The 25,503-nt window shown below is 53.1% G+C and overlaps 1 protein-coding gene and 1 pseudogene across 4 annotated transcripts in view; both read right to left on the bottom strand.

Moving 5' to 3' along the window:
• The window catches only part of Cacna2d2 (calcium voltage-gated channel auxiliary subunit alpha2delta 2), a 133,457-nt gene extending 120,910 nt beyond the window's left edge, over positions 1-12,547 (bottom strand). For all 4 annotated transcript variants that reach the window (XM_051140174.1, XM_051140175.1, XM_051140176.1 and 1 more), the window contains exon 1: positions 12,310-12,547. In XM_051140174.1, the coding sequence (XP_050996131.1) occupies positions 12,310-12,524 (215 nt within the window). In that variant the 5' untranslated portion in view covers positions 12,525-12,547. The remainder of the gene's footprint in view (positions 1-12,309) is intronic.
• Positions 12,548-13,198: 651 nt separating this feature from the next.
• On the bottom strand, positions 13,199-22,555 carry LOC127184141 (proteasome subunit beta type-3-like; annotated as a pseudogene).
• Between the last annotated feature and the right edge of the window lie 2,948 nt (positions 22,556-25,503).

Here is a 25,503-nt window from a genome sequence, read left to right as displayed (position 1 = left end):
TAGAAAACGGCTGGTTCTGCTCAGCGGATGCAGCTCGGTTGGCAGGGCATTTGTCTAGCATGCGTGAGACCCTTTGTTTGGTCCCCAGGCTACATAAGCCTGGTGTCATGGGTGCGTGCCTGTGATCCCAGCACTTGGAGGTAGAAGCACAAAGATCTGCAGTTCAAGGTCACTGTTAGCTACATAGTGCATCCGAAGACTGCAGCCAGCCTACGGCTACCTTGTCTCTAAATAAATAAATAGATAGGAAGATGCTGATGCCCTCCATCCACATTAAATGCTGTAGTCCCCTTGGCCCCCTTCTCACTCCCAGGGCAGCCACAGCAGCAACACCACTGGAAAGACAATGGGTCAGAGCACAGACTGTACTCTAGCAGCAGCCAAACCAGGCCCCAGGAGGCCCCATCCCAAACCATGGCTAAGCCTGCTCCAGTTTCCATAGACACGACTAGTTTGGTTGGGGGGGGGGGGAGAGCACCTGCGCAGATCATGAGCTCCTTGCTTTGCAAACATTTACTGAGCCATTGAGTGACTCGATGTAGGAGCTGAAGGCAGTGGCCCTGAGCAAACAACTTTGATGGACGCGTATGGAAAGAAAGGAATTTTAAAGAATCATGACCCTCCCCCCCAGGGAGATGTGGGAGGTTTCAGAGGACAGTGACTCCTCGCCAACCACTAAGAAACAAGCAGACATTAGCTGGAGCACAGGTGGGCTTGCTTGGGGGCTGGCTTAGTCCTCTGAAGTCCTTCTCAACTGCCCCCATCTTCACAGTAGGTGGAAGGTGGTGTCTGGTACCCTAGTGGGCAGAGGCTCTCTCCTGTGTTACCCGCCCCCCCCACCCCTGAGTCTTCTAGAAGTAGACTCCTGGACAGTGGGTGCCATGAACACCAGCTTACAGCCAGGACACAGATGACAGACATACAGACGGGGTGGCAGAGGATTCATCTGCTGGAGGATTATTTCTTCAGAAGGGCCTGGGAAGGATGAAACACCCCCCCCCCCACACACACACACACACACACCGCCCCAGGCTTGGAGGAAAGAGATGGGAGGCTTGTCCAGACTGCCACTGTCAGCTGGGCAAGGCTGAGGCTAAAGGGGGACAGGAGGGATCTGGGAAAAAAAAGGGGGTGAAGGGGATTCCTGACATGCTCCTGCACAAGCCTTTGGGGGTTCTGAGCCTGCCCGACCGGGATCTACTTTAAATAACTGGTGTTCTACCTCCCTTCCTGCAAGTCTCCCTGTCTGCCTGCTGATTGATGCTCGGTGCAACCTGGAGCAGAGAGGGCTAGAGAAAGGCAGAGACGGAAGAATAAGGAATGAGCCTTGACTGCTCTTCCCCACTGCTTCACAGGCACACAGCACTCAGTGCCACCAACTTCCTGCAGGTGTCAGAAATAAGTTCGGATCACAGGAGGCCTGTTAGGGGACAGAAGGATTCAGGGCTGAGCCCAGCAGAGGTCACATCCTTCCCCTTCTGGACCCCAAGCAGCTCCAGAGGGCCACGCCTTCATGTGACAGGTTGGAAGAGGGGCACCCTAACCCAGGAGCCAGAAAGAACCTAGGGCGCCCCAGACTCAGACCAAGGACTGGTGCAGCGAAGAGCCTGGAGAGAAATGGGAAGGCGGGTATCATGTCATGGGAACACAGCAGTGTTAGAGCGTGGACCACTCATCCGGAGAGCCAAGGAATGATATCCTGGGCTTTTCACAGTGCCCAGGCACAAATACGGTCCAGTGGCAGGCACAGCTATAGCCCATCCTGCAGCTGTCCTCCTTCTAAAAGGAAGTGGAAGTCTCCTAGACAGTACCCAGGGAAGCCTGGATCTTCCCCCATGGCCATGGCCACGGCACACTTATGGCTGCCCATTTAGGCAGGCCAGCTGCTTGGCTCCACCGAGGTAGGATATGCCCCTTTTGCCAGTGGCTCGATAATGTCCAGCAGCCTCCTGCTGCCCAGAACAACCTGTCCATGTCTTGACAGAGAAACAGAAGTGGCCTGAATGACGTCCTGCAGGCCACGACTGGCCGACATCAACGGGCATAGCATAGCATCTTGATGGGTTGAGGTCTAGGCTGTGCCTCAACGGCCGGAATGTTCAAGCACTGTCTTTCAGTAGGCCTCAGTTTCTCCATATATACCGTAATATGAGTTAAACTGGACAAGCTGGCACAAATACCACTGACCTGCGGCTATACCGTAGGTGAAGGCGGGGCTGCCCTACAGGGTCTTCTCACCTCTGAGATGCTTCCGTCTCCAGGGCTGCTACAGGCCCAGAGAGAAAGCCAGAAGCCCCCATGACAAACCTACCAAGGCTTTCAGGGGAGATGGGATAACACGGGTGTTATTATGGTGACACCCCAAAGGTCCTGCCTGGAACTACAGGGACAGTGTCTGAGTGCAGAGCGAGAACCCTGACCCATCACTCACGGCTATCTGTGAGAGAAGAGCGTTCCTTAGCCTTGCAGAGACCCTTTTCTCTTGCGTGTGAAACAGGGACCATGTGAACTGGCCTCGTTGGACAGCACGTATGAAACACACTACCAGGGCCCGGCTCTAGAAACCAATGTTGTGGATAAAGTAACTGCTTTCTTGACTACGGCTCCCCTTTCCTTTTCCCCTCCTCTCCCGCTCTCTTAGCTCCTACCTCCACTTCTTGTGTAGCCCTGGAGCAGCCACCGCCTCTCTCCCTAGCCTCCATCAGGCTAGCCTTCTTGCTAACAGAACCCAAGTGTGTCTGCGGAATCTCCTCCTCCAGCCCCAAGGTGACCCCATCCTCAGCTCAAGGGTAAATCCTGATTAGCCCGAACCAATCACAATGTGCCTTCTCCGTTGCCAGTGATTGGTTTAGACTGTGCACGTGACCCACTGCTAGCCAATGAGGTGTAAGGGGAAGTAAGCTGGGGGCTTCTAGGCAAAGTTTCTTCTCTTAAGAGAAACTCAGAGGAAATATCTCTTGCTTTACACATAAAAGTCTGGATCTGATAGGATGCCTGGAGCTGTGGCAGCCATCTTGTTGCTGTTAGGGAAGTTGGCCAAAGATAGTCAGCCTTATCCAAATCAAGGCCAGCCAGGCAGAGCTCAGAAGAGGCCTTGGTTTTTGTTCCGTAGCCTATACTTACCAACCTCTGACCCTTGTCAGAGGAGGGAAGGCCTAATCACAGGGGAAAGCCTCATACTGGGGTTGCCCAAGGTGTACAAAGAAGTAGCCTTGTTTCCTCATCTCCATAGTCAAATACGTTCCACGGACTCAGAGTCCAAGGTGGTGACACTCTGTACAACGCCTCCTACTCCAGGGGTCCCATAAAGTAGCCTAGTACTGGCACAGTGTGTAGGATTATAGGAGAGGCATACAAGATCGGAGGAACAGAAAGGCATCGTTCAGGAAGGCTCCTCAAGCCAGCACTGGTAGGGAAGTCTGGATGAGGGCCAGGAATCAGGGAGGCCAGAGAGCCTACCAGGACCTGCATATGGCTCTACCTGGCTGGAGAGCAGGTATTATCAGGGCTAGTGGCAGCCTAGGCAAGAATTTGAATTCCAGGTTGGGCAGCTGCCGGCTTCTGGAGTGTAGGTCACAGCTAATCCTCCCAAGGGGACACTGCCGCATAGGGAGGAGGGGGTCCCAGGAAAGAAGGAGAGCCCACCCAGCCCGTGCTCACAGAGGACAGAGAAAAGACCTTCTGGGAAGGCTCCGGCGTGGAGGGCAGCGGCTCTGCCAGCTCCTTCGCGTTTTAATAACTGAAGTTGGGGGCAGGGCCAGAGTGGGGCGCTTTGTTGTTTGTTTGTTGGAGCTGATGGCAGTACCGAGCCTGACCTTTAAGGCTTCAAATGCAGCATTTCAAGGCAGCGCCAGCAGGAGAACGCAGCTGTGGAAGGAAGTTAGCAAGACTGAAATGCCACGTCAGGCTGGAAACCTGAGGCGGGGAAGGGGCTTCTACCTGTCTGAGGAGCATGCCTGTTCCTTGGTGCCCACCTCCCTGCCTGGTGGCAAAATGGCCTTCCCAAGGAGACCCAAAAGCTTAGGTGACTATGAAACAGCACAGGGACATTGGCATCGAGGTTTGCCCCCACCCCAATGAAAATCAGGAGTTGGAGCATCACAACACAAAGGCACCTAAGCTGGCCCAGGGAGACCTCCAACTGCCCCCTCACCCAGGTCATAGATATGATTATTTAAGATCTCATACTGCCCCAGTATGCAGATGGCCAAATCCGGGGATCACCCTTCAAGCTGCATGCACTGACCCCTAGCCTATAACATAATCATGGTGCCTGAAGGCTCACTTCCCTCTTGTTGAGCCTCAGTTTCCCTTGCCTATATGATCAGGGCACGTGGCTTACTTGCAGCTTTGATGGCTGTGTCCCTCTTAAGTCCAGGAAGCACACAAGGCCCATAGTGCCCAATTGGCTTTGCCCAGGTTCCTTGCTCCTTCAGAAACACCCCCTGCCCTACAAACTCCTGAACCTGCTGTAGGTACCTCTGCCTTCCGTAGGGAAACCCCTTCTCAAACTGCCCAGAACCTTGGGCCATCCCTGCCTCCCAACCCACAGACTTTGAGAATGCCAACAAAGTTAAATTTACAGTTCTCTCAGATATTGGGACCATCGGGTCAGGACCTGGATAGCCCCTAGGGCCAGTGCCCTCATGTTGGGGTACCAGGAAAGCCAATCTCACAAAGACTTAGTACACGAAGACTCATCCTCAGATCTCACCAGAGGCACATTGAGTGGAGCACCCAGGGGCCAGCAGATTCCAAGTTTAGATTTTCAGAATGATCACTGCTGACTGCACAGGCATCTTGCATGGAGCGGCGACCCTAAACCTGCTGCGGGTGCTCCTTGCCCTTCCGTGTGCAAAAGAGGAGTGTGCAGAGAGAGAGACCCACCAGCACAAGGTCAATACAGCAAAAGGTCTTCCAAGCTGCCAGAACCCTGCCCTAACTCTGTGTGACCCCTACAGACGGTCTCCCTACAAGGGCTCCTTGCAAAGGCACTCCATTTCTCAAAGGCCTCACAGAGCTCCCTTGAGTTCTGAGCTCCCCCCCCCCCCCCCCCCCCCAGCCCTAGTGAATCTGAATACCATTCGATTTGCAGAAATCTGAATTACAAGGACACAGCCTCTGTGGGTTTTCTTCTTCGCAGACTGTCATCCTGCCAGTTGGTAGATGATCAAACTTTCTAGCTCAGCCTTAACTCAGGCTGTTCCTGACATAAAAGTTTGCAAAACACGGGGCTTCACAAGCAGGAGGCTTTGTTTCCCACTGCCAGCACTCGCCCACCAAGCTCTGGCATTCACATCAAAGGCAGGTACAGAAGGTGGGCTTTGCAAGCACATCCTGGCTGCAGAGATAAACTGTCATGTGCCTGCAATACACACACACACACACACACACAGAGAGAGAGAGAGAGAGAGAGAGAGAGAGACAAGCACATGCCACATTTGAGTTCACGTGTGCCTGTATACATATACCTGTACCTGTGTGTACATACAAACATGTATGCACAGATATACCTATACATGTGCATACAAAGTGCCTTGCTAGCACAAATACACCTAAGCACACACCTACTCACAGGCACACAAGTAGGTGTATAAACAAGTATATGTATATCCAATACATGTACAAAGCCATACATGAACACATGGGTGTAGGCAACCCTACCTACAAGCACGCATGTGCACGCAGGCCAAGGTAAGGACCCTGCATGACAGAAAAGCCCCAGAAACCATAACTGGGCCCAGGTACCTATGGGGTCTGACTGAATACTAGATGCCATGGGGAAGGGGACAGGTGCACTCTGGGTAGGCACAGCTGTACTTGAGTACCCTCCTAGGTCCAGGGCCTGGAAGTAGGTCTGTCTGTCCCTTGTGATCTGTGCTATCCCAACTCTAGGAGGTAGTGCAGAGGCCTCAAAGCCCAGAGAAGCCAAGTAAGTACCCAAGGTCATGATCTACCCAGTGGGGGGGGGGCACTCATAGGGCCACACTAAGAGGATACTGCTCAAAAAGGACTGGCCATCTATCTGGGAATGAGCACCCCAGGGGAAGCAAGGGGTCCAGGATCTAAGGGAAAGGAGGATGATGGGGTGGAGGGCAGGGGCGTGTCTCCTTCCTTGTTCCTTCTGTTTGATGAGCATCGCCTTTAAAGTTGGGAGAGATGGTTAATGACCAGCAGAAAAGATTTCCTCTCCTCTTCCTTCGCTAAACAATTAGGCTAATCAGAGCCCAAAGTGGGTCAGTCAGAAGCAAAGAGGCTTCAAGGCACCCATGGTACTAGGCCCAGACAACCTCATGCGCACACAGGGTAGCTCCGGGTGGGCCACGCTTGAACCCTGCTAGAATGGAGTGTGGAGAGGAGCTGGAAGACAGATTCCCCACATTTGTCTTCTTAAAGCACTGGGAGGTCAAAGGTGAAAGATCTGAGAAGAATGGAAACTGAGGCCCAGGAGGGAAGGAGCTCTGTCCAAGGTCAGCAGGGAAACTGCCTTGCTGAGAAGGCCGGGCTGGGTTTGCTCTTGAGAGTCCCCTCCCCACCACACAGCTAACCAGAGTCTCCTGCTATGCCTTGTTTCTTACCAGGCTCAGTCACCAGAACCAGCAGTAGCTGGGGACAAAGAAAATCAGACCAGACCAAATAGATAAGATGTCTGTGGGGCCATGGGGAAGAACGAAACCAGGAAAGGGGACAGGATCAGTGGTGAGGACAACGTAGTAGTGAACGGATGAGCCTTACAGGGGCAGGGCAGGACTTGTCTGCAGACAGTCAGGCTCAATCTGTGGCATCCAAAGGACAGAACTCTTGATTCCTTAAGGAAGCCCCTAGAAACCTTCTGTGGGGACTCCAGAAGCCCTTAGGGGCATTTCAGTCTCATGGTCATCTGTCCTGACACCCCACCCCTGGGGTCCTTAGTGACACTAACGCAGAAGGTTCTTTAGATTATAAGGGACGGGGGAGGGGGGGCGGAGGGAAGGTAAATAAATAAATAAATAAGTTAGGAAACAAAATAAAACAGAACAGGACAAACCACACATACACTTCCCTCCGGGAATACGAATATTGATTCTGTTGCTTCTTGTTTAGACAGTGGGGACCAGGAAAAATAAACCTGACATGAAGAGGATTTCCTCAGCAAGTTGCAGGCCTGCATCTGTGATGGGAAACTCCCCAGCATCACCTTGGGCACCCTAGGCAGCAGTGCCCCTTCCATGGCTAGGCTCCAACGAGACACAGATCAAGGGTTCCTAGGCAATTTTGGAATGGCCTTGGGGGCTGGAAGAGAGAAAGGGCCTTGCCCAAAAATAGAATGTTCTCATCCCATAGGCAATGCTACCCTGCAGGGCCCAGGCCTGCCTGCTTTGACCCCTAAACCTGCAGGTAATCTCTGAAGAGCAACAGGCCCTTAAGAACCCCACCTGTTGTGTGCAGATAGCACACTCTCAAGTACCTAAATGGTGGGTGTCTTCTGAGGACCTGTGGGCCTCGCAGAACAGTTGAGAGGCTCCATCTTCATATATGCTTTACAACCGGGGGCCCCACTGCCACCCCTGACCTTTCTTCCCAGAAATGTAATAGAATCTGGAAATGGAGTCACACACACACACACACACACACACACACACACACACACACACACACGCACGCACACATACCCTGCAGCTCGGTGCCCTGCCCAGCAGGCTTTGCCACAATTAAAACATTAGGACAAGGACAATTCTGTGCTGGTGGGCCTTTTCATGATGGCCAGCATGCACACAAGGAGGGTGGCATGTGCAGTGCAGTACGGCTAGTCGGGTGGCCTTGGCCAAAGAAGGCCCCTCAGGCTTGCAGGAGACCCAGAGAAGAAAGAGGGGCAAAGCAGGCAAGGTCACAGAGGCGGAGGGGGGGGAGGAGGCTTTGCCCACTTCGCATCCTTTTCTTCCTAAAGACTTGGAAGCCCTATTTCCTGGGCTCCCACCCAGGTGTCCCCAGCCCCCTGGGGGAAATGATAGAATTAGGCAGGTCCTTCTATCTTTCTATGTCTCAGTACCCCAGTTTTGTGGGAAGGCCACGACAAGGATGCTGAGGACAAGCTGGTGATACAGGTGCACAGACCATGCCAGGTTCAGTGAAGGAAACCCGCCACAAGCGGTGCGACATTCTCCACCACCAGGCACCAGCCAGGGGTTGGCTGGACATGGGGCTGGGGTTGCAGTGGGGAGCAGAAACAGGACGGAGGTTAAGAGGTGGATGTGGTGGCACATGACTTTTATCAGTACTAGATGGTCTACATGTGCACTAGTCTACATCGTCTACATCTTGTCTCAATAAATAAATAAATTTAATTAATTTTTAAAAAGAAAGCAGTTAGCCCGGGGTTGGGGGGTGGTGGGTGGGGGCACTGTGAAATGACAAGCAGCTGAGGCTTTGGCTTGTGAACTTGGTGCAGACATGAACAGTCACTGTCCTGTTACCCAAGAGAGTTGCACCTACCCACTGGAGGCTACCCTTCCTCCACTGGTTCTCCCCCACTAGCCTCTTAAGATGATATTATTTCAACAGGAGAAATCAAGGCAAGGTCATCCCAAAAGTGAAAGCCAGCTCTAGAAGCCAAAATGGAGCACGTGAGGCTTATATTTGATATCCAGCATGCCTGCAAACAGTGTCCTCCAAGAAGCTGCTAGTGTCTACTGTATACGTGTGAGGTGGTTAAGAGCTGGTGTTATCGGATAACCTACACTAAGGCAGAGGGGAGGAGACACTGACTGCTGAAGGGCTCACTTGATTTACTTGTGGTGGCAGCTTCACCTGCCACCAGCGTCTCCCTGGGGACATGCATGTGGTGAGGAATCTGGAAGGAGACTAGCTCCTCAAACTGTGAAGGTACCCATTTTTAAAGTGGGCTTCTTCCCTTCTCAGGAGGGGTAGCCTGATATATCTAGCCAGAAGGAGTAAGGTGAGGGGACAAAACAACCAAAGGTCTCCTCCAAATTCTCAACACCAGGAGGGGGACTGGCACCTGGCAGTGCCGCATTCTATTGACAGAGGCAGCAGGCTTGGAAGCCCCACCCCTCCCTCCTGCAAAAGCTGCGGCAGGTTGTTGGAAAGATGGGGGGGCGGGGGTAGACCCATACATGTAATGTTGTCTCCCACCAACAGGGAGAGCCACAGAGAGGTGGAGACATACTCTGAGGCCCAGACAGACACGCGTCACCCACCATTAACCAGAGCTAGACTGACGCATGCCCTGTTACGGGCACTGTTCTCCATTTGTCCACTCAGAAGAGATGCACTTATGGACTCTGACAGCCATTCATTTGTTGGGGGTGCAAGCCCCTCAGGGCCCCTCACTGTTCCTCCACTTACTCCGGAGGAAGGGAAGTACCAAATGTACCCCATCACTAGAGCAGAGCTAGGTTAGGAGGTGCAGCCAGGCAGGTGGTTCACTCTATCCTGGACTTAGGGAGTACTCCACTGAGCGGGGCAGAAAGAAGCCTAGGGACACCACAGAATGGGGCACAGGGACTCAAGAGAGAGGACAGAAGGTCAGGCAGGCCTGGCTGGGCACAGGTTGATGAGAGGATAAGGAGAGAGAGAGAGAGAGAGAGAGAGAGAGAGAGAGAGAGAGAGAGAGAGAGAGAGAGAGAGAAACCCCCAAACCAAAGCTGGAGTGTGGGGGCAACAAAGAGAAACAGAAAAAAAAACAAAACATCAAGGCAGTTAGCAGCAAGAACCACTTCTCAGCCAGCAGCACTGGCTGGCCTGGCCACCGGGGTGGGCGTTAAGTGGGAACAGAAGGAAGCAGGTAAAAGGGAGTGTGGATGGTGCTAGGACTCCATCCTGCTAGACACCAGACTATACACACCCATGCACCACACACGTGTCTGAAACCCGATGCAGACCCTGGTGGGCTGAGTGAGGCCCCTCTTCCTAAAACCAAAGTCCCATCCTCCCTTCAGTGGCCACTCCTCTGCCCTTTGCAATCAAATAGCTTGGTTCATTTCACCCGATGGCAGACAGCCACGCTGCCACAGAGATCATAGGAATAACGGCCCCTAGATCCTCGGCTGGCATTTGATTAAAACCAAGCGGTTTTGAGAAGCTGGGCCCCTTCCCGTGGCTCCACACTCAGGAGGGCCCTCCTCCACAGAAGGCTTATTACCCCAGGACCTTGAGGCTGATAAATCTACTTTGCATCTTGAAAATCCACCTGTATCAGTATCCTCCTAGCCTGGCCACTCTGACCCAAGGAAAGGTTCAGGCATGTCAACCACCCCTGAGCAGCCCCAATGGCAGCCCCAGCCTTTTATGTGAGTTTAACAAAAGCTCTAACTCAGAGCCAGTGCAGTCGCTGGGAGGGGTCTACAAGAGCCCCCTTCCTCCCTCCAAGGATCAATAAATATCTGCATCCATGGGACCAGCACAAATGCTCCTCGATGCCACACATCCATCGCCTTTCGCTTAGACCCAAGAGCCACAGCCCCTGCCCCACCCACCCTCCAACTCAGATCCCCTAATTATGGTTTGTAAGACACATTTCAAATCCTCAAATTAACTCCAACCACAGCGACAAGAGAAGAGTGTCCAGCTGGAAATGTATGGCTGGACTCAGACCCTCCTTAACATCCTCTGTCTGAAAAAAGAGGGGCAAGTGTACCCTTTGGTCAGGGTCTTACATTGTCCTAGGGGAGACTCGGGAAGGCCTACTGGGCCAATGTGAAGCAGTGTGGGCTGCAGGGAAGGGGAGAGAGGTCCAAGGGATAGAAAGAGATGAGTACTATTTAAACCTTCACTTGAGAAGCAAGGAAATGGCTAGGAAAGGGGGGGGGGGAACCCAAAAAACAAAAAGCCAAAACCAAAAACTGTGCTTTGGCTTTGAGGAAAGAAAGAAGGGGGGGGGGAAAAAGCTTTTGGTCTTTTTAAACACTCTAGTTTTGATCCAGTTTCATTGTAGCAAATGAAAGACTATACCACAACCCACCGCCCCTTGAACTTGCCTGCACTCCCTCATCCACTTGTGAAAAATCCAGACAGCTGACAGAGGACACGTCCCAGCCGCACCTGTAATTTGCCAACTGCTCACTCGCCTGAGCACGGCCAGACTGTGTGAGGAGAGCGATGACAAGGGAGAGGACGGGGAGACAGACTCTGAGCCCTCCTTCATCGGAGTTTGTTTTTTCCTCATCTGGGAGAACCTAGCAGCTGAAGTAGGCAGGTTCTGTGGCAGAACCCGAGTCTCCTACTCAAGGGCAGAACCACTCTTGTGACGCAGACTAGTCAGTCTCTTTTCTAGGGCCAGACCCTTCCTCTCATGCTCGAACCTAGGCCAGGACGCTCGTGAAGGAGTCCGGGGACAGGTGGCTCTTCAAAGCCGAGGACAGAAAACAGAAGCACGGGGGATGCCATGCCCCAAAGGAGTGTCTGGACACTGGCATATGGCTGGGGCATGGTGTCAAGAAACAGCTGTTGCCTTAAAGGCCACATGCTGAATACCCACTCCCTATCCAGACATATCTGTCCGGCTTTGCCAGATCTTGGGGAAGGTGAGGAGGCTCCGATGGACCATAGCACCAGCAGAAGCTGCCCGAACCTGGAAATGCTGTTACCCTGTTGGTAGCAGGAGCGATAGTGTCTGCATCAGGGGCAGGCAGGGGTCCTCGCGTCACCCACCTTCTGACCCAACCCCAGCACCTTCACCTCAATAGAACTCTCCAGGGACGCCCCCTCCCCAGGTAGGCGGCCAAGAACAGGTGACATTGACCCCAGCAAGAAGGTACTGGCATCCTCCCTCTGCATCTAGCATCGGCCCCCCCCCCCCCCACCAACACACACCAAAGGAAAAGGCCCAAGAAGACAGGTGTGGATATAACCCCATGTCTGACTCTAAAGCACCAGGTTCCTGTTAGGGATAGAACACAGGACAGATGCGTTGCTCCAAGTCTACCGGGCAGGGGTCGCTGACGATTCTCTCAACCAACCCCAGGTTCCTCTATCACTGGGACAGTGGCAGGGGTATCAGCTAATAGACTCGGACCCCCGCACCCCCCAAGCCCCATCCCTAGGCTTAAAGATCTTAACCGTTGGGGGTGGGGTGGGGGCGGTATATACGAAGCAGGGGCACCGCAAGGAAGTTTCGCGACACAGCCAGAAGCTCCGGGACCCTGGCTGCCAGCTCACGGGGGGTTTGTACCCGCCACTCTCAATTACAGCATGCTATGGGACCCAGAACCCTCACCCGACACCCGGCACGAGGAGGGTCAGATGTGGACTGAGGGGCGCAGGGGAAGCGCGGAGCTCCGCGGGGTCCCGCGGCCGGCTGAGGCCACTTACGTGTGCTGCTGGGGGAAGCTGTAGGCAGAGGCGCCGGGGGCGGTGAGCAGCGGTAAAAGCAGCAGCGGCGGCAGCAATAACAAGAGCGGGCGTGCGGGCCCGGACGCTGGGCCCCGGGGGTCAGGGCAGGGCCGGGGGCCGCGGCCCGGCCAGGGGCGCTTGGTCCGCACCGGGCCGGGCCAAGAAGCGCCGCAGGTCCGAGCCGGCACCGCCATATTTCCATTCAAGATGCGGCGCCGAGGGGGGGGGGGGGACGGCGGCGGCGGCGGCGGGATGGAGAGGGGGGGCGCGGGCGGCGGGCTGCGAGCTGCAAGCCGGCCTCTTCTCCTCCTCCTTCTCCGCGCGGGGGCTCCGGGGCTGCACTGGCTGCAGCGCCTCTGCGGGCTGCGCGTTACGACCTCCCCGCTGCGCTGGCTCCAAGCGCTTTGAGCGCCTGGCCCGGGACCTGCGCTCAAATAGCGGCCGCCGCCAACCTGCCGGCGCCGCCCTCCCCTGTCGCTCCCTCCCTCCCTCTCCTCGGCCGGCCCGCCTCCGCGCGCCCCCGCCGCGGCCACGCGCCCGCCTGTGCCCGCGCGCCCCTCGTCCCCGTTCACCCCCGAGCCTGCCCTACTGGCTCGCGCAACCGATCCGAATCTGGGCTCGCGAGTCCTGCGCCCCAGCGGTGGTCCGGGCACCTAGCATACATCCTCACCCCCACACCTCAGACCCAGGAACTCCTGTCTGTCCTAGGAGTGGGACTCTCTTAGGCAGTCGCGCATTTGACCCTTCTAGGGCTCGACCTTCAACAGGCTTAAGGCCTGGAGTCACAGGTTTAATGGTGGAATGGCAGGCTTCTGCAGGCTATAGAGGAGGGTGGCAGTACTGTCACACTGAGGTAGCTCCAGCTACCTCAAGACTTCTTCCTGCAAGAAGGGCGGATGGGGGGGGGGTGGAGGGCGGTTGTGGGCAGGGGGCGCCTGCACTTCCAGCCCTTGGCAGAAAAACGGATTTTGGTTCTCCTAATTCCTTGGGAGGGAGTCTGAGTTCAGCGGCACAGATATGGGGGCTGAGCTTGGCAGGGGACCTCTATTCTTGCTTGGCTCCACTTTACTGCCCAGACAACTTGTACTGGGGAGCCCAAGCCTCAGATCCCTGGACTTACACAGCTTCTAGTCAGACTAATGTAGAGCGAGGGAGCTCGCCCCAGCACAATCTACTCATCTTTGCCCTAGTGCACCCTGGCACTTCCTTGCTGTAGTTACAACGCTGAGGACTACATAACATTCAGCTCTTGGCTTGTTGGGCCTCCTTCTCAGAGCCCTCCCTGCTCTTACGAATACGTCTGTGGGTCCTCCATGTCCTTTCCAGGATGCAGTGAAAATGGAGTAAATGGTCTTGTAGCAGAAGCACTCACCGTTGGGAAGAGCATCCCAAGGAACTGCTGATGTTGGACCTTGAGCCCCACTCGCCCCCGCCCCCCACTGGTGAGAATGCTCCCTTCCACTGTGACACAAGGCTAGAAGACCCCTTTAGCAGTAGCTGCCCACAGACTCTGCCGAACATGCAGGCAAGGGCTTATTACCTGCAAGGAGGCTCTGTTCAGAGATGCTCAGGGGCTCTCCTTTCATGTCTGCGTAGGTCACCTATCATCTACTCATTGGAGAGTTTTCAGAGAGAGGAGAGAACAGTGGCAGCTGGGCTGAGGGGTGCAGAGGTGGTATAGACAGACTCAGGACAGCCTTTACTTGATTCCTTGCCCACTCCTTGACAAGAGCACACCTCCCTCGGTCTTTTGATCTGAGTGAAGTCTGGGGGGTGTGGGGGGCAGGTTGACAGTATACTGAAAGCCATGAAGCTCCATCAATAATATCAAAGGGGACCCTAGGTCCTGGGACATGATGGTCAGAATGGGAGGCTGCATCAGGCCAGCTCTACAGGGAGACAAGCAGGTGTGTGGCTGTCAAATGCCTACCGCTCCTTCTCCCCACCTCTGGACAGAGCAGTCCGCCACCATGATGGATATTAATAAAGTGTCCTGCACTGGAAAGTCAGTAAGACTGGGCTAGGCTGTCCCCTCCTGTCCTGATGACACTTGTCTCTAACATCTGTATCCCTCACGTGCCGGCATGACTGGCCTGAGACGTCCTCATTTGCTGGACGAATAACTGTTGAGCTCAAAGGATGCGGGCCCCTTCTGGGCTTCCTGTACAGAGTAGGTACTTTCCCAGGGCAGAATGCAATGTCCTGACACATGTCAGGGACAGCCTGCTTGACCTTTGACACAAAGATGGCAGAGCTAGCCTTGGAGAACACCCAGGCCATCAAACACCTGGGGCCAGTCAGTTCGGCAGCGAGCGCTGGAGGTTGAGCATTTTAGTCTCAGCCTTCGCAGATGTGCACCTAATTGAGGCCGCTGGCGCCGAGGGAAAGGCGGGAGATTTTGGTTGACAGGCCGTTAAAGGAAGACAAATAAGGAGGGGAGGTAATTAAGGGTAAATGGGTAGTAAGAGTTTACACATTCTAACTTGGAGGCTTCCAATATCCTCAGCCTCCCAGCAGCTGGCTCCAGCCGCAGGTTAAGATCTGAGGAGGAGAAATTGTAGCTTACCAGAGAATAAGATGTCCACAGCAGGCAGATGGGTTCGGCAGGAAATAAATGCCTAATACCACCCACCTGGCCAAGGCCCCTATCCTGAAAGATGTGGGGTGGCAGGGGCATGTAACACTGCAGTCATCCTTGCCAGGGACACAGCAGGAGCCATCTCTGTGCAAGCCTACAGGAGGTCAGCTCAGTGTGGTGTTCAGAGAGGCTGACAGAACTCTATAGTGCAAGCCTTTAATCCCAGCACTTGGGAGGCAGAGGCAGGTGGATCTCTGTAAGTTCAAGGCCAGCCTGGTCTACATAGAGAGTCCAGGACAGTCAAGGCTACACAGAGAAACCCTGTTGATGGGGGGGGGGGCAGAGGGAGAGAGGGAATAGAGAGCAAAACTACTCTGTGCCAAGGAGGTCCTAGGCTCAGCTATATCACCCAAGGGACCAAGGGAAGGGGAAGACTGTCAGGAATATTTCCCTGGGCCAGGGCAGCAAGATTCCCACTCCAATCTGCCCCACTTCCGACCTCCCTGCTTGTCCTTTAAGCTGGACAGCAACCTATCCAGTGGAAACGCTTTGCCCTGGGGCCTTACTCCTGCACGTTTCTTCTCCCTGGGGCATGCTCCCTCTACCATTTGGACCCAGGATGTTCAGAGCCCACTTATGCTATGAAGTAATCCTAGAACAGCCTCTCCACAACTGGATGGGCCTCTCTGCCTCTCTTGGTCCCTCTGCAGTCATTCACACCCTACCGCGGCTTCTGCCTTGGAGTCAGAAGCACAGCTATACTCCCTACTCTTGTCAAATGGGGACCTAAGGTTCTCTAGTCCCTGCCACTTGTGCCCCCCAAGTGGCCATTTGGGAAGGCAAAGAAATCTTGGCATAAAGAATCAAATAGGTGGCAAGTTAAGGAGGCTGAGAATTATGCCAGGAAGAGTGAGTGGTCTGACCCTGGAAATGAGGTGGATCGACTTTGGCAACAGGCACTACGGATTTTGTAGGCAAGTCTACTTTGCCTCCTATGCCTGTGTCTTCTTTATCTACCTAGTGCGAAACATGAGCCTTATCTGGCAGTGGTAGTCTCAAAACCCAAAGCATGTAATATCCTGAGGGCAAGACTCAACATTTAGCAAGTGCTGAAGGAAGACACAGGATTCGCACGCCCCTTGGGAAGGGCAGGCTCTGCGCTGAAGCAAGTGGAAGCTTCCTGGAGAATGAGGAGAGATTCCAGCTCAGCCTCACAAGGCCAGCAGGGATGTGCTCCCCAAAAATGTGCCAGTCAAGCATGGTACAGATGAACTGTAACCTCCATTTGGAGCCAGAAGAAGGCCCCTCCCAGCTCTGAATACATGGAGAATACTTGTGGCTATGATCATCCGAGACAGCAGGATCCCCTGAGCCCAGGAGTTCAGGGCCAACCTGGACAACATAGTGATATCCTGTACCAAAACAAAACAAAAACAAACAAACAAACAAACAAAAACCACACACACACAAAAATCAAGCTTTAAATCTCCTCAGCGACATTGCTAACACTCACTGTATCAAATGGCAGGGAGAAAAGGTTGGTCCTTTCACTTGTGCACCAAAGTTAGAGGCAAGTCCCAGATGACAGGCCATCAGAGCCTAGAGCATCTTCTTGGGCAGAGGTGGAAACTGAGGTCCTGAGAAGGGAAGAAACTTACCTAAAGCACCCATATGTGAGTGCAGGTCTGGGTGGAGAGCTTTGAGTCTGGAGATGGCATTTTTCTCCCAGTTCTGTGTCCCAGGAGGAAGGAGGAGGAGACTGGTCACAGGCCCAGATCTGGCTTTGATGTGTTCTTCCTGGCCTCTGGCAGCAAGAAAAGCAATAGCCCCAGTTTGGGGCCCACAGGAGAGCAAGAACTTTTCATACTGCCACGGCAGCTGCCTACTTAGATTGCCGTTATCATAGGGGTTGATGAACTCAGATCACCTGCTCGAGTGGAGAATGCCAGTTAATTAGGTAGAGCCTTGCTTCTGTAAAAAGCTCGGTCCCTGGTTTTCTGGACACTCCCTACTTAGTAGGGGAACACAACACACAAAAAAGACATGATAAACACCTCAAACATGCATGATGGGTTAAGAAAAAAAAAGCATATGGTCAAACAGGGCATATGATTATTCAGCACTGTGAGGCCCAGACACTCAGGGGAGGCTTCCAAAGGGGGCGGAGGCGGGGGAGGGGGGGCGGGGGCGGCTGAAACTGGCACAAAAGAGCAGGAAAGAACTCGGGTGTCTGTGTGTTAGAAGCAGGACAAAAGAGCATTCCTGGCAGATGGGCCTGAGGTAGGAGTGGGATGGACCCTTTCTCCAAGGAAAGTATGTGTGAGTAACCAGGACTGGGCTCTCAGCAGAGGCAGGAAGATGGACAGTGTATTCTTACGGACAGCACGAGGTGGAATATCATAAGACGTGAAGGCAGGCTGTTTACCATAGTTCCCCGGCCTCGAGGACACTGGGTAGCCTCATCCATAAAGAAGGAAAGTAAAACTATGTCAATCACTGTGTGAGCTTTTAGGGAAGAAGCGTCTACACTGCTTCAGCCGCTTTTAACTGAGTTCCTCCTAGCTGAGATTCTGTACAGACAGATGTGCTTACACAGGCCAGGGAGCTGCTGTCTTGGCGGCGTAGATGTGTAGTCCTACAAGCAGGTGCTCCTCAGGGAGATCTGGACCGATCTGCTCGTGTGGAAACCCAGGCTGGGGAAAGGTGAGCCCATCCAAGGGTTCAATAAACAAAAAAGATCCAAGGCCCAGACTGGATGTGGGTGTGGCTTGGTGATGCAATGTTTCTTTGCCAGTCATATGTGAGGCCCTGAGTTCTCTCTCCCCACAGAGAGAGAGAGAGAGAGGGGAGAGAGAGAGAGAGAGAGAGAGAGAGAGAGAGAGAGAGAGAGAGAGAGAGAGAGACAGACAGACAGACAGACAGACAGACAGACAGACAGACAGACAGACAGAGGGACAGAGAGAGACCAAGTGGGTTCTGTCCTCTATGCCCCCTCCCCAGCTACTGTGGCCTTCTGAGTTTGAGCCCTTAGGAAGACATTGAGCAAAAAGTCTTCCCAGGTGTGGGAAGGGGCTCTTGGTACCATTACTGAGTCCCACTGCTATGACAGAAATGCCTAGATCCTGGTCTTGCTCACTTTCCTCAGACTTTCATCCCACTCTGGCAAGAGAAAATGAGGACAAATAAAAGAGAGAAATTGTCCTCTCAGCAGAGCATTAGGTGTCTGAACAGCTTTCGAATAAATAAAAGTCTCCACAGAGCCCCTGGTCAGGACTGACAGCAGCTCTAACTCTCCGCAAGATGTGTTTTTCTGCCTCTAGGTGGAAGTGAAGGGTGCCGATGGTAGGCTAAGTCAGGCTCTGACAGAGGCAGCCTTTTATCACTGCCTAACGTCCCATCAGTGCCTTTGCCCAGTGGCCACAGCAAATTGCCCTCTCTACTAGCTGCCCCTCCCACCATGCCTCAGAAGAGGGTGGGGGGGCTGGTCCCTTCCCCGTCGAGGGCAGGACTGTGTCCTCATCAGGCTGCTAGCATCCAGTCAGTAATTTTGGAAATGGTTGGTTCCTAATTTGCTCATTTTGCAAGTGCAGAAATTGAGGCAAAGGACCTTGACAAAATTGGTCAGGGAAGCCATCAGGCCAAGGACACAGCAGCTGAATGAGCCACCTCTGCATAGTGTGTCAGGAGAGAGGGACCCATTTCCTAAAAGGGGCCTCTCTACAACAGAACCATACCTCACACCAACCACCCTCCCCTTGGCACCAGAGAAAGGCACCGGAGTATGGGCAAGATGGCACACATCTTTAATCCCAAGACTTGGGAGGCAAAGGCAGGCAGATCTCTGTGACTTTAAAGCCAGCCTGGTCTACAGAGGGAGTTCCAGGACAGCCAGGGCTACACAAGAACCTGTAATGTGTGGGGTGGGGTGGGGGGTGGGGTAGGATGGGGTGGAGGGGGGTGGGGAGGGGTGGGGTAGGGTGTGGAGTGGGGTGGGGTGGGGATAAGAAGGGGGCAGGGAAGAACAGGAAAGAAAGGGGGCAAGGAAGGTGCAATCTCCATTAATAGGAGGAGGACCAGCCCTGAGAAAATCCCTAAAACTGACTGCGTCCTCTGCTGCTCATCAGTCCCTTGGTGACTTGACCTCTGAGAGCCAGTTAAAGGAGGGTAGGACCCAATTTCATCATTATTCCATTTAACTGATGAGATGACAGAGGCAGGGAAACTGAGGCTATACAAGATGGCAGCGTGGCTAGTAGAGCATTGTGTTTTGAAAGATTGTAGCCAGCCCTGCCCCATTTTGTGAGTGAGGTCCCTGGTTGGGTTGGGTTGGGTTGGTACTGGCTCTCTCTGTTTTGTTTTTTGAATCGGGGGTTTCTCTGTGTAGCCCTGGCTGTTCGTGAACTTGATCTGTAGACCAGGCTGGCTTCAACTCAGAGATCTACCTGCTGGGGAATCACTCAACACTCCTGAGTGCTAGGATTAAAGGTGGCGTGTACCACCACAGCCCAGCTAGGTACTGGCTCTTTTGAGTGCTGGTCAAAGCAAAGAAGGCACATTCCCAGTCAGTAACTGCACATGCTTTCCTACTACGGTTGGGTGGAACTTTCCATTGCTGGAGCCGCAGTCTCATCTACAGATCTCACACCTGTCCTGGAGCTGGCTAAAGTGAGCTAAGGGAGAGACAAAGCAGGAAGGAGGCACATGACTCCTCCTGAGGGGGTTGGAATGCCCTCATAGTCTGCTTCTGTTGTCCCAGAGCCGGAACACCAACTTCGCAATACCCCAGGAGAACCTAGGCCTCTTATAATTTAGCACTTCCTCGAGCTCTCTTAAAAAGAAAGTGGTTACTAGCCCCAGCTCCCATTAAACATTTTTGTTGTTGTTGCTAGGGAGCTTTGTGCATATAAGGCAGATGTTTTATCATGGAGCTACATACCCCCAGCTATGCATGAATTCTCCAGTGATGCTGGTCCAAGAAAGGAATGGCCGACCAGGGTCTGCAGGGGAAGGTCATTCACACTGGAGGCTACTCTGCTACCTAGGGGACTCAGTGGAGTTGAACAACACTGAAGAGAAACGGGCTCTGCAAGGGTGGGTGACAGGGCGGGGCTGGGGGGGGGAGGGGCGCGGGGCTCTGGTTCTTCAGGCTACTAAAAGGGTCAAAGCTCTCCTAGTCAGTGCGTAAACACACTTCTCGCCCCCCTCTGCTGGCTGGATGTAGCATCAATTTTGGCAACTGCAAAATCCCATGCAGCATGTGTGATGGGAAATAGGCATCCGAGTAGGGGAGTTAGAAAAGGGGGGAAAGGTCAGAGCCTTATCTCAACGTTCTCCCTGGAGTAGGCTGGCTGACAAAAAGGCAATGGTGCCTTCAAAGACATGCTGCAGGGGAGAGGATATTGTCCGGGGTACACATTTAGGTACACGCCTTGTAAGAATTCTAGGTCCCATCTCCCCTGTGTCCTGAATGTGGGCAGATAGGAGACACTTGGACCACTCTGGAGATGATCAAGCCTGAGAATTCCTTTCACAGAAGATCAGTGCCTCTGTGGACTCTCAACTCCTTTCCATAACTGGTCAAACTGGGCCTCAGTGATTCTCTAGGTGGTACCTTAAATCACACAATAAACACTGGCATCTCTAAGACCACACCTATGCCGCAGATCCTGACTTGGGGCTAACCATGGCCTTCTCTGGCGGTCAGAGATGGCTATGTATGTCTTCATGCTAAGTAAGGCTTCAGAAGGCTTCTCTAGCCTCCAGGAAGGTGGGATGGGTGACTGGGAGACCTTACTTAGGAGGAAAATGGGAATAGGGAAAATAAGGAGGTTTCTACCTATGGATTCCCGCTAGCTTGCTGGGAAGGTCTCTCTGGCCCTATAGGGCAGCCCAGCACTATCTTGCTGAGGGCTTGACCACTGAATGAGAAAAGAGGGGCTTTAGGGATGAAGAGGTGAAAAGGGAGAGACTCCCTGAAATAGAGACCTTGGGGAGGAGGTCCAGAATATAGACTCAGAAGTTTACAAGTCTTTAGCTGAAGATCCAGGCCAGCTGTCATGGGGTGACTGAGAGGGGACTGAGGGGGGACTGCGAAGGGTTCACTAGCAATGATTTAGACAGAAGACAAGAAGGGGCTGAGACTGTGTCCAAGGGACAGGGATGCCAGGCATGCCCAGGCCCTTCAGAGGCAGGACATTAGCAAGTGTGGATAGATGGCCAAATGACTGTGATAACATAATACATCACCTCTTTTTTTTTTTTTTTTCCCCGAGACAGGGTTTCTCTGTGTAGCCTTGGCTGCCCTGGACTCGCACTGTAGACCGGGCCGGCTTTGAACTTACAGGGATCCACCTGCCTCTGCCTCCCGAGTGCTGGGATTAAAGGTGTGCGCCACCACACCTGGCTAACACATCACCTCTTGCTTGCTACTTAGAGTCAGGCCTGGAAACCCTGCAGATCAGATCCCAAGGAGTGACACTGGACCCTGATCTCAGAACCCTGTGTGACCACCTCTTCTAGGTCTGTTCTTGGTGGCGGTGTCTTGAGACCTTCCTTCCCTCCACCTGAGTGAGGTGTAAGAGTATATAAGGCCTTTGAAGCACAACAGGACCGATGCTCATATGGATTCACAGAGACTGAGGCAGCATGCCCAGGGCCTGCACGGGTCTGCACCAGATGGGGTCCTAGAACTGGAAGGAGAGGTGGACACATGCCCCTATCCCTAACCCAGAAGCTATCTCCAATGATAACCACTTGCAAATGAAAATTCAGTTTTCTCCAAGGAAGGCTCACTGGAAAACTATCTTAATGGCAGGCTGCATACAGTAGAGGGTCAACAGGAAATAAGTTCAGTGACATCTTTGTAGGTTCCTTGTCACATGGGCACATTTTTCTTTTAAATGAATCTTAGCTATTTTCTCCTGAAGGTAAGAGGAATTCTTTCTTTCTTTCTTTCTTTTTCTTTTTCTTTCTTTCTTTTTTTTTTTTTTGAAAGAAGCGATTTTACTAAAAAAGAAAAACAACAAAAGGAAACTGGGTTGGTCCATCTGGGCCTTCAATGTCCTGATGGTGATCTTGTCTTTTTCAATGATGCAGACAGTGACTCCTGCGCCTGAGATGACATCCTGGTCCACAGCATTCAGCATGGCCTGCGAGATGGTCTCAAACAGGTGTTCTGGATCAATGCTCAGCTCCCAGAGAGACTCACACATCCCGTACATTTGTTTGGAGCAGGTACCACTGACTACAATGTGATCAGTTACCATGGGAGCAGCCAATGAGGTCTAGAGAGCAAACGAAGGGCTTAAAGGTTTTCGGGCCCAACCCAGCAATGACAGGCTCTGTGTAGTAGGGACCAAACCGTCTGTCATGCAAGTGGTTGGCCACCCTGCTCACAAAGGTGTATGGCTCGATCTGCCCACCTTCCTTCAGCTCCTACAGGTTCAGTTGGAACTTGAAGCGCTGGGTAACTGTCTGGACGTCGGTGGCCAGCCCAGCCAGGCCTGTGTAGAGCCTGTCACCCGTGGAAAAAATCTTCTGGAAGTCTGTGGTCACCATCTGGGCCTGCATCCTGAAATGCCTGTCTGCAGCGATGGCCACACAGTTCTTTCCCTTCGTGGCCCCTCCATTAGAGGACACCATAGACATATTTGCGCTGTAGTAGGTCTCCTAGCGCCACCGCGACGTCTGCAAGCCGCCTCCGGCTTCTTCTCGGTAAGAGGAATTCTAATCACTGATCTTAACCTCTGCTCCAATCCCTCCATCTTTACTACCTACCAAGACTGAACCAGAAGATCTCTGATTCTCAGAGGAGCCTTCTGAATATCAGCACTAGCCCAATTGGGCAGATCAGTAAACTGAGGCTCCAGCATGCTCATGAGTGACATATTCAGGCTGGTTAGGAGGCACAGACTCTTGATTCTGTTCCCCCTACATTAATGCAAGAGGAGCTGTAATCTTTTTTTTTTTTTTTTTAAATAAGCCCATCTTATCTCAATATGCAAAACTATGCACGTGGCATGCAAATTAGCATTTCCTGCCTGCTCCCGGGGTGGCAGTGCAGTCTTTGGGTTTTACCAATGATCTGACAGTCGGCCCTCTCCGCACCCCCTGCCTCTAAGTTTCTCTGCTGCTCTGCCTGCTCTACCAAGGTACCCGTAGGCTGAGCTTTGCAGAAGAAAGTTGGGGATTTGGTGCCATGTGGTTGGTGAGCAGGTCTTAGATCCTGGGGATAGGTCAGGTGCCTTCTGAACATCATATCCCTGCCGCTCCCTGGACCTGCATTGTTCTGCATTCTGAGGAATGCGAACATAAAGATTTCCTGTGATGGCAGAAAGGACAGTTCCAGTGATGAGAACCTTGGGCAGCTACTTAAAGGTATCTAGGTAAGCTCTTCCTCAGAGAAAGCCAGTGAAGCATTTAAAGTCAGCCCTGTTGTGAGGCGTGAAGACTCCGTGTGATGAAGGCTCCCACCGCACAGGAGGCAAGTGGCAGGACTGCGTCTGAGCCGCGGCTGCAAATCATGGGAGAAATGTCCCATGAGCACAGGGTGGAAAGGACAGTCGTCCTGGTGCTTTTGTCTGATTCATGGTCAGGGAAGCATCTTACTGGGGCCAGGCAACCTTGAGCTTATCACCTAACATCGGCGTAGTTCAGTCTTCTTGGAGGGGTTCAGGAAGCCCCTTGACTTCCTCTCAGAGCTGCTGCTAGACTACTGGGGGGGAGGGGAGAGTGCTGACCTAAGGCTAGGTTTGGAATCACTCACAGGAAGCCCACCATCCCCACCCCTGTACACACTGCCTATTTGAGGTGGTGAGCCACACCTGGCACGTGCTAGACCATGTGGAACTGAGCCTCAAGCCAGAGGCAGGATCAGGACCTGGCCCACTGCAGAGTGACTGGGCAGAGCCTTACTGCTGCTCAGGGAAAGGCAGCTGCACCAAGAAGCTTCCCACAGAGAAATGCGAGAATAGGAACAAGAGGTCCAGGTCAGTCTAGAACGTTCTGCTAGCAAGTGCCCTGCCCCCCCCCACCCCCTCCCAGCCAGAGAGTCCCTGCAACTGATGTATTTGCCCCTGGGAACATGGGCAGATAAGGCAAGAGCTGAGCAGTAAGGGGGTCGACAGAGGTCGGAGCTGCCTCTCCAAAGACCCACCTTTTTAAGCGACAGGAAAGTTATTTTAGAACTAAATTTGACAGATTGAAATGGGGTTGCTCTGATGGAGGAAGTAAAGGGGTGCCCAAAGTTCCCAGAATACAGTCAGTCAAACACTCTGTAACAGATTGGGGTACAAGGAAAGGCAGATACTGGGCAGGCCTTAGCCTGAGGACTCACAACTGGCATTCTTACTCTTCCAGGGTGACCTTGGGATAAACTCTAGAAGCTGCAGACTTCACACTTCCATCTGAAGAATGGGAAAGGAGGGGGGTTGGTCACCTGGGGCTTGTTTGTCTCTCAGTTGCTGGAACTGATGTGGGGCTACACCCCATCATGTAGTAGGGCCTGTTTATTCATCTTCCCAGAGCTGAGGTCCTGACGAGCTCATCTGCTTCCTGGCTCGGCTAATTGGAATCACTCCCCCCCCCCCCCTTTTTTTTTTTCCCTCTGACTCTCAGTAAATTATTCGAATTCCCCTAGTCAGAGGCCTGGGTGATGGACAGCCCTGTCATAGCAGCCTAAGTGTTTAGAGAGCAATTGTTGTGTGGAGGGCTGCCATTCCTCAAGCTTGTGCTGTGCAAGGTGCCAAAGAGAGACTCTGGCAGACCCTGTCCTTGCCCCGGCCCCTGCCCCTGCTCCGCAGCCCAGCCCAGCTACTAGAGCCTGCTTGGCCTAGCCCGCCAAGTGCAGGCTTCCGGTACGTGATCCTTGTCAAAACAATCAGAGCAGCGGAGAGGTATTGCTCTTAAACCCTCAACACACATTTTTATAACCTTTCTGTTTAATAAGAAAGAGACAGCTCCAATTAGCTGGGAATATTCTGCAGAAATGGGATTATTTTAAAAGCTCCGGCAATATTATAAAATAGCTTCAGTAAGTGAACAGCTGTTGCCGGGCCCCGCCTGCCATGCGCACAGCGCCTCCCACACCCTGACACCAGGGCTGGGGCCCCTCAGGCACTCTAGCTCCAACGCTGAGAGCTGTGCTCGGGCTAACAGTTCAGGGGTATTTCTTCAAGTAGCCACATAGGAGTCCCCCGCCTTGTCCCAGAGAGACAGGAGGAAACAATTTATAGCATTCCCTGAGTTTGGAGTCCTATTTTTCCAGAAAAGTCCATGTAGAGACCCCAATACTCTCTTTAAAGGACCTCCAGGGGCTGAGACATAGGTCAGCGCAAGCACCACAAATAAATATAATGAAACAGCCGGGAGTGGTGGCGCACGCCTTTAATCCCAGCACTCGGGAGGCAGAGGCAGGCGGATCGCTGTGAGTTCGAGGCCAGCCTGGTCTACAAAGTGAGTCCAGGATGGCCAAGGCTACACAGAGAAACCCTGTCTCGAAAAACCAAAAAAAAAAAAAAAAATAATAATAATAATGAAACAAAGGACCCCACCCCCAGCAAGTCCTTTCACCCCTGTGGCCTGCTGGTGCGCCCCAT

Source organism: Acomys russatus, chromosome 32 (genome assembly GCF_903995435.1).
Source record: "Acomys russatus chromosome 32, mAcoRus1.1, whole genome shotgun sequence".
NCBI classification, from domain to species: domain Eukaryota; kingdom Metazoa; phylum Chordata; class Mammalia; order Rodentia; family Muridae; genus Acomys; species Acomys russatus.
The sequence above is the reverse complement of the archived record's forward strand: the minus strand, read 5'-3'. Positions and strand labels throughout refer to the sequence as shown.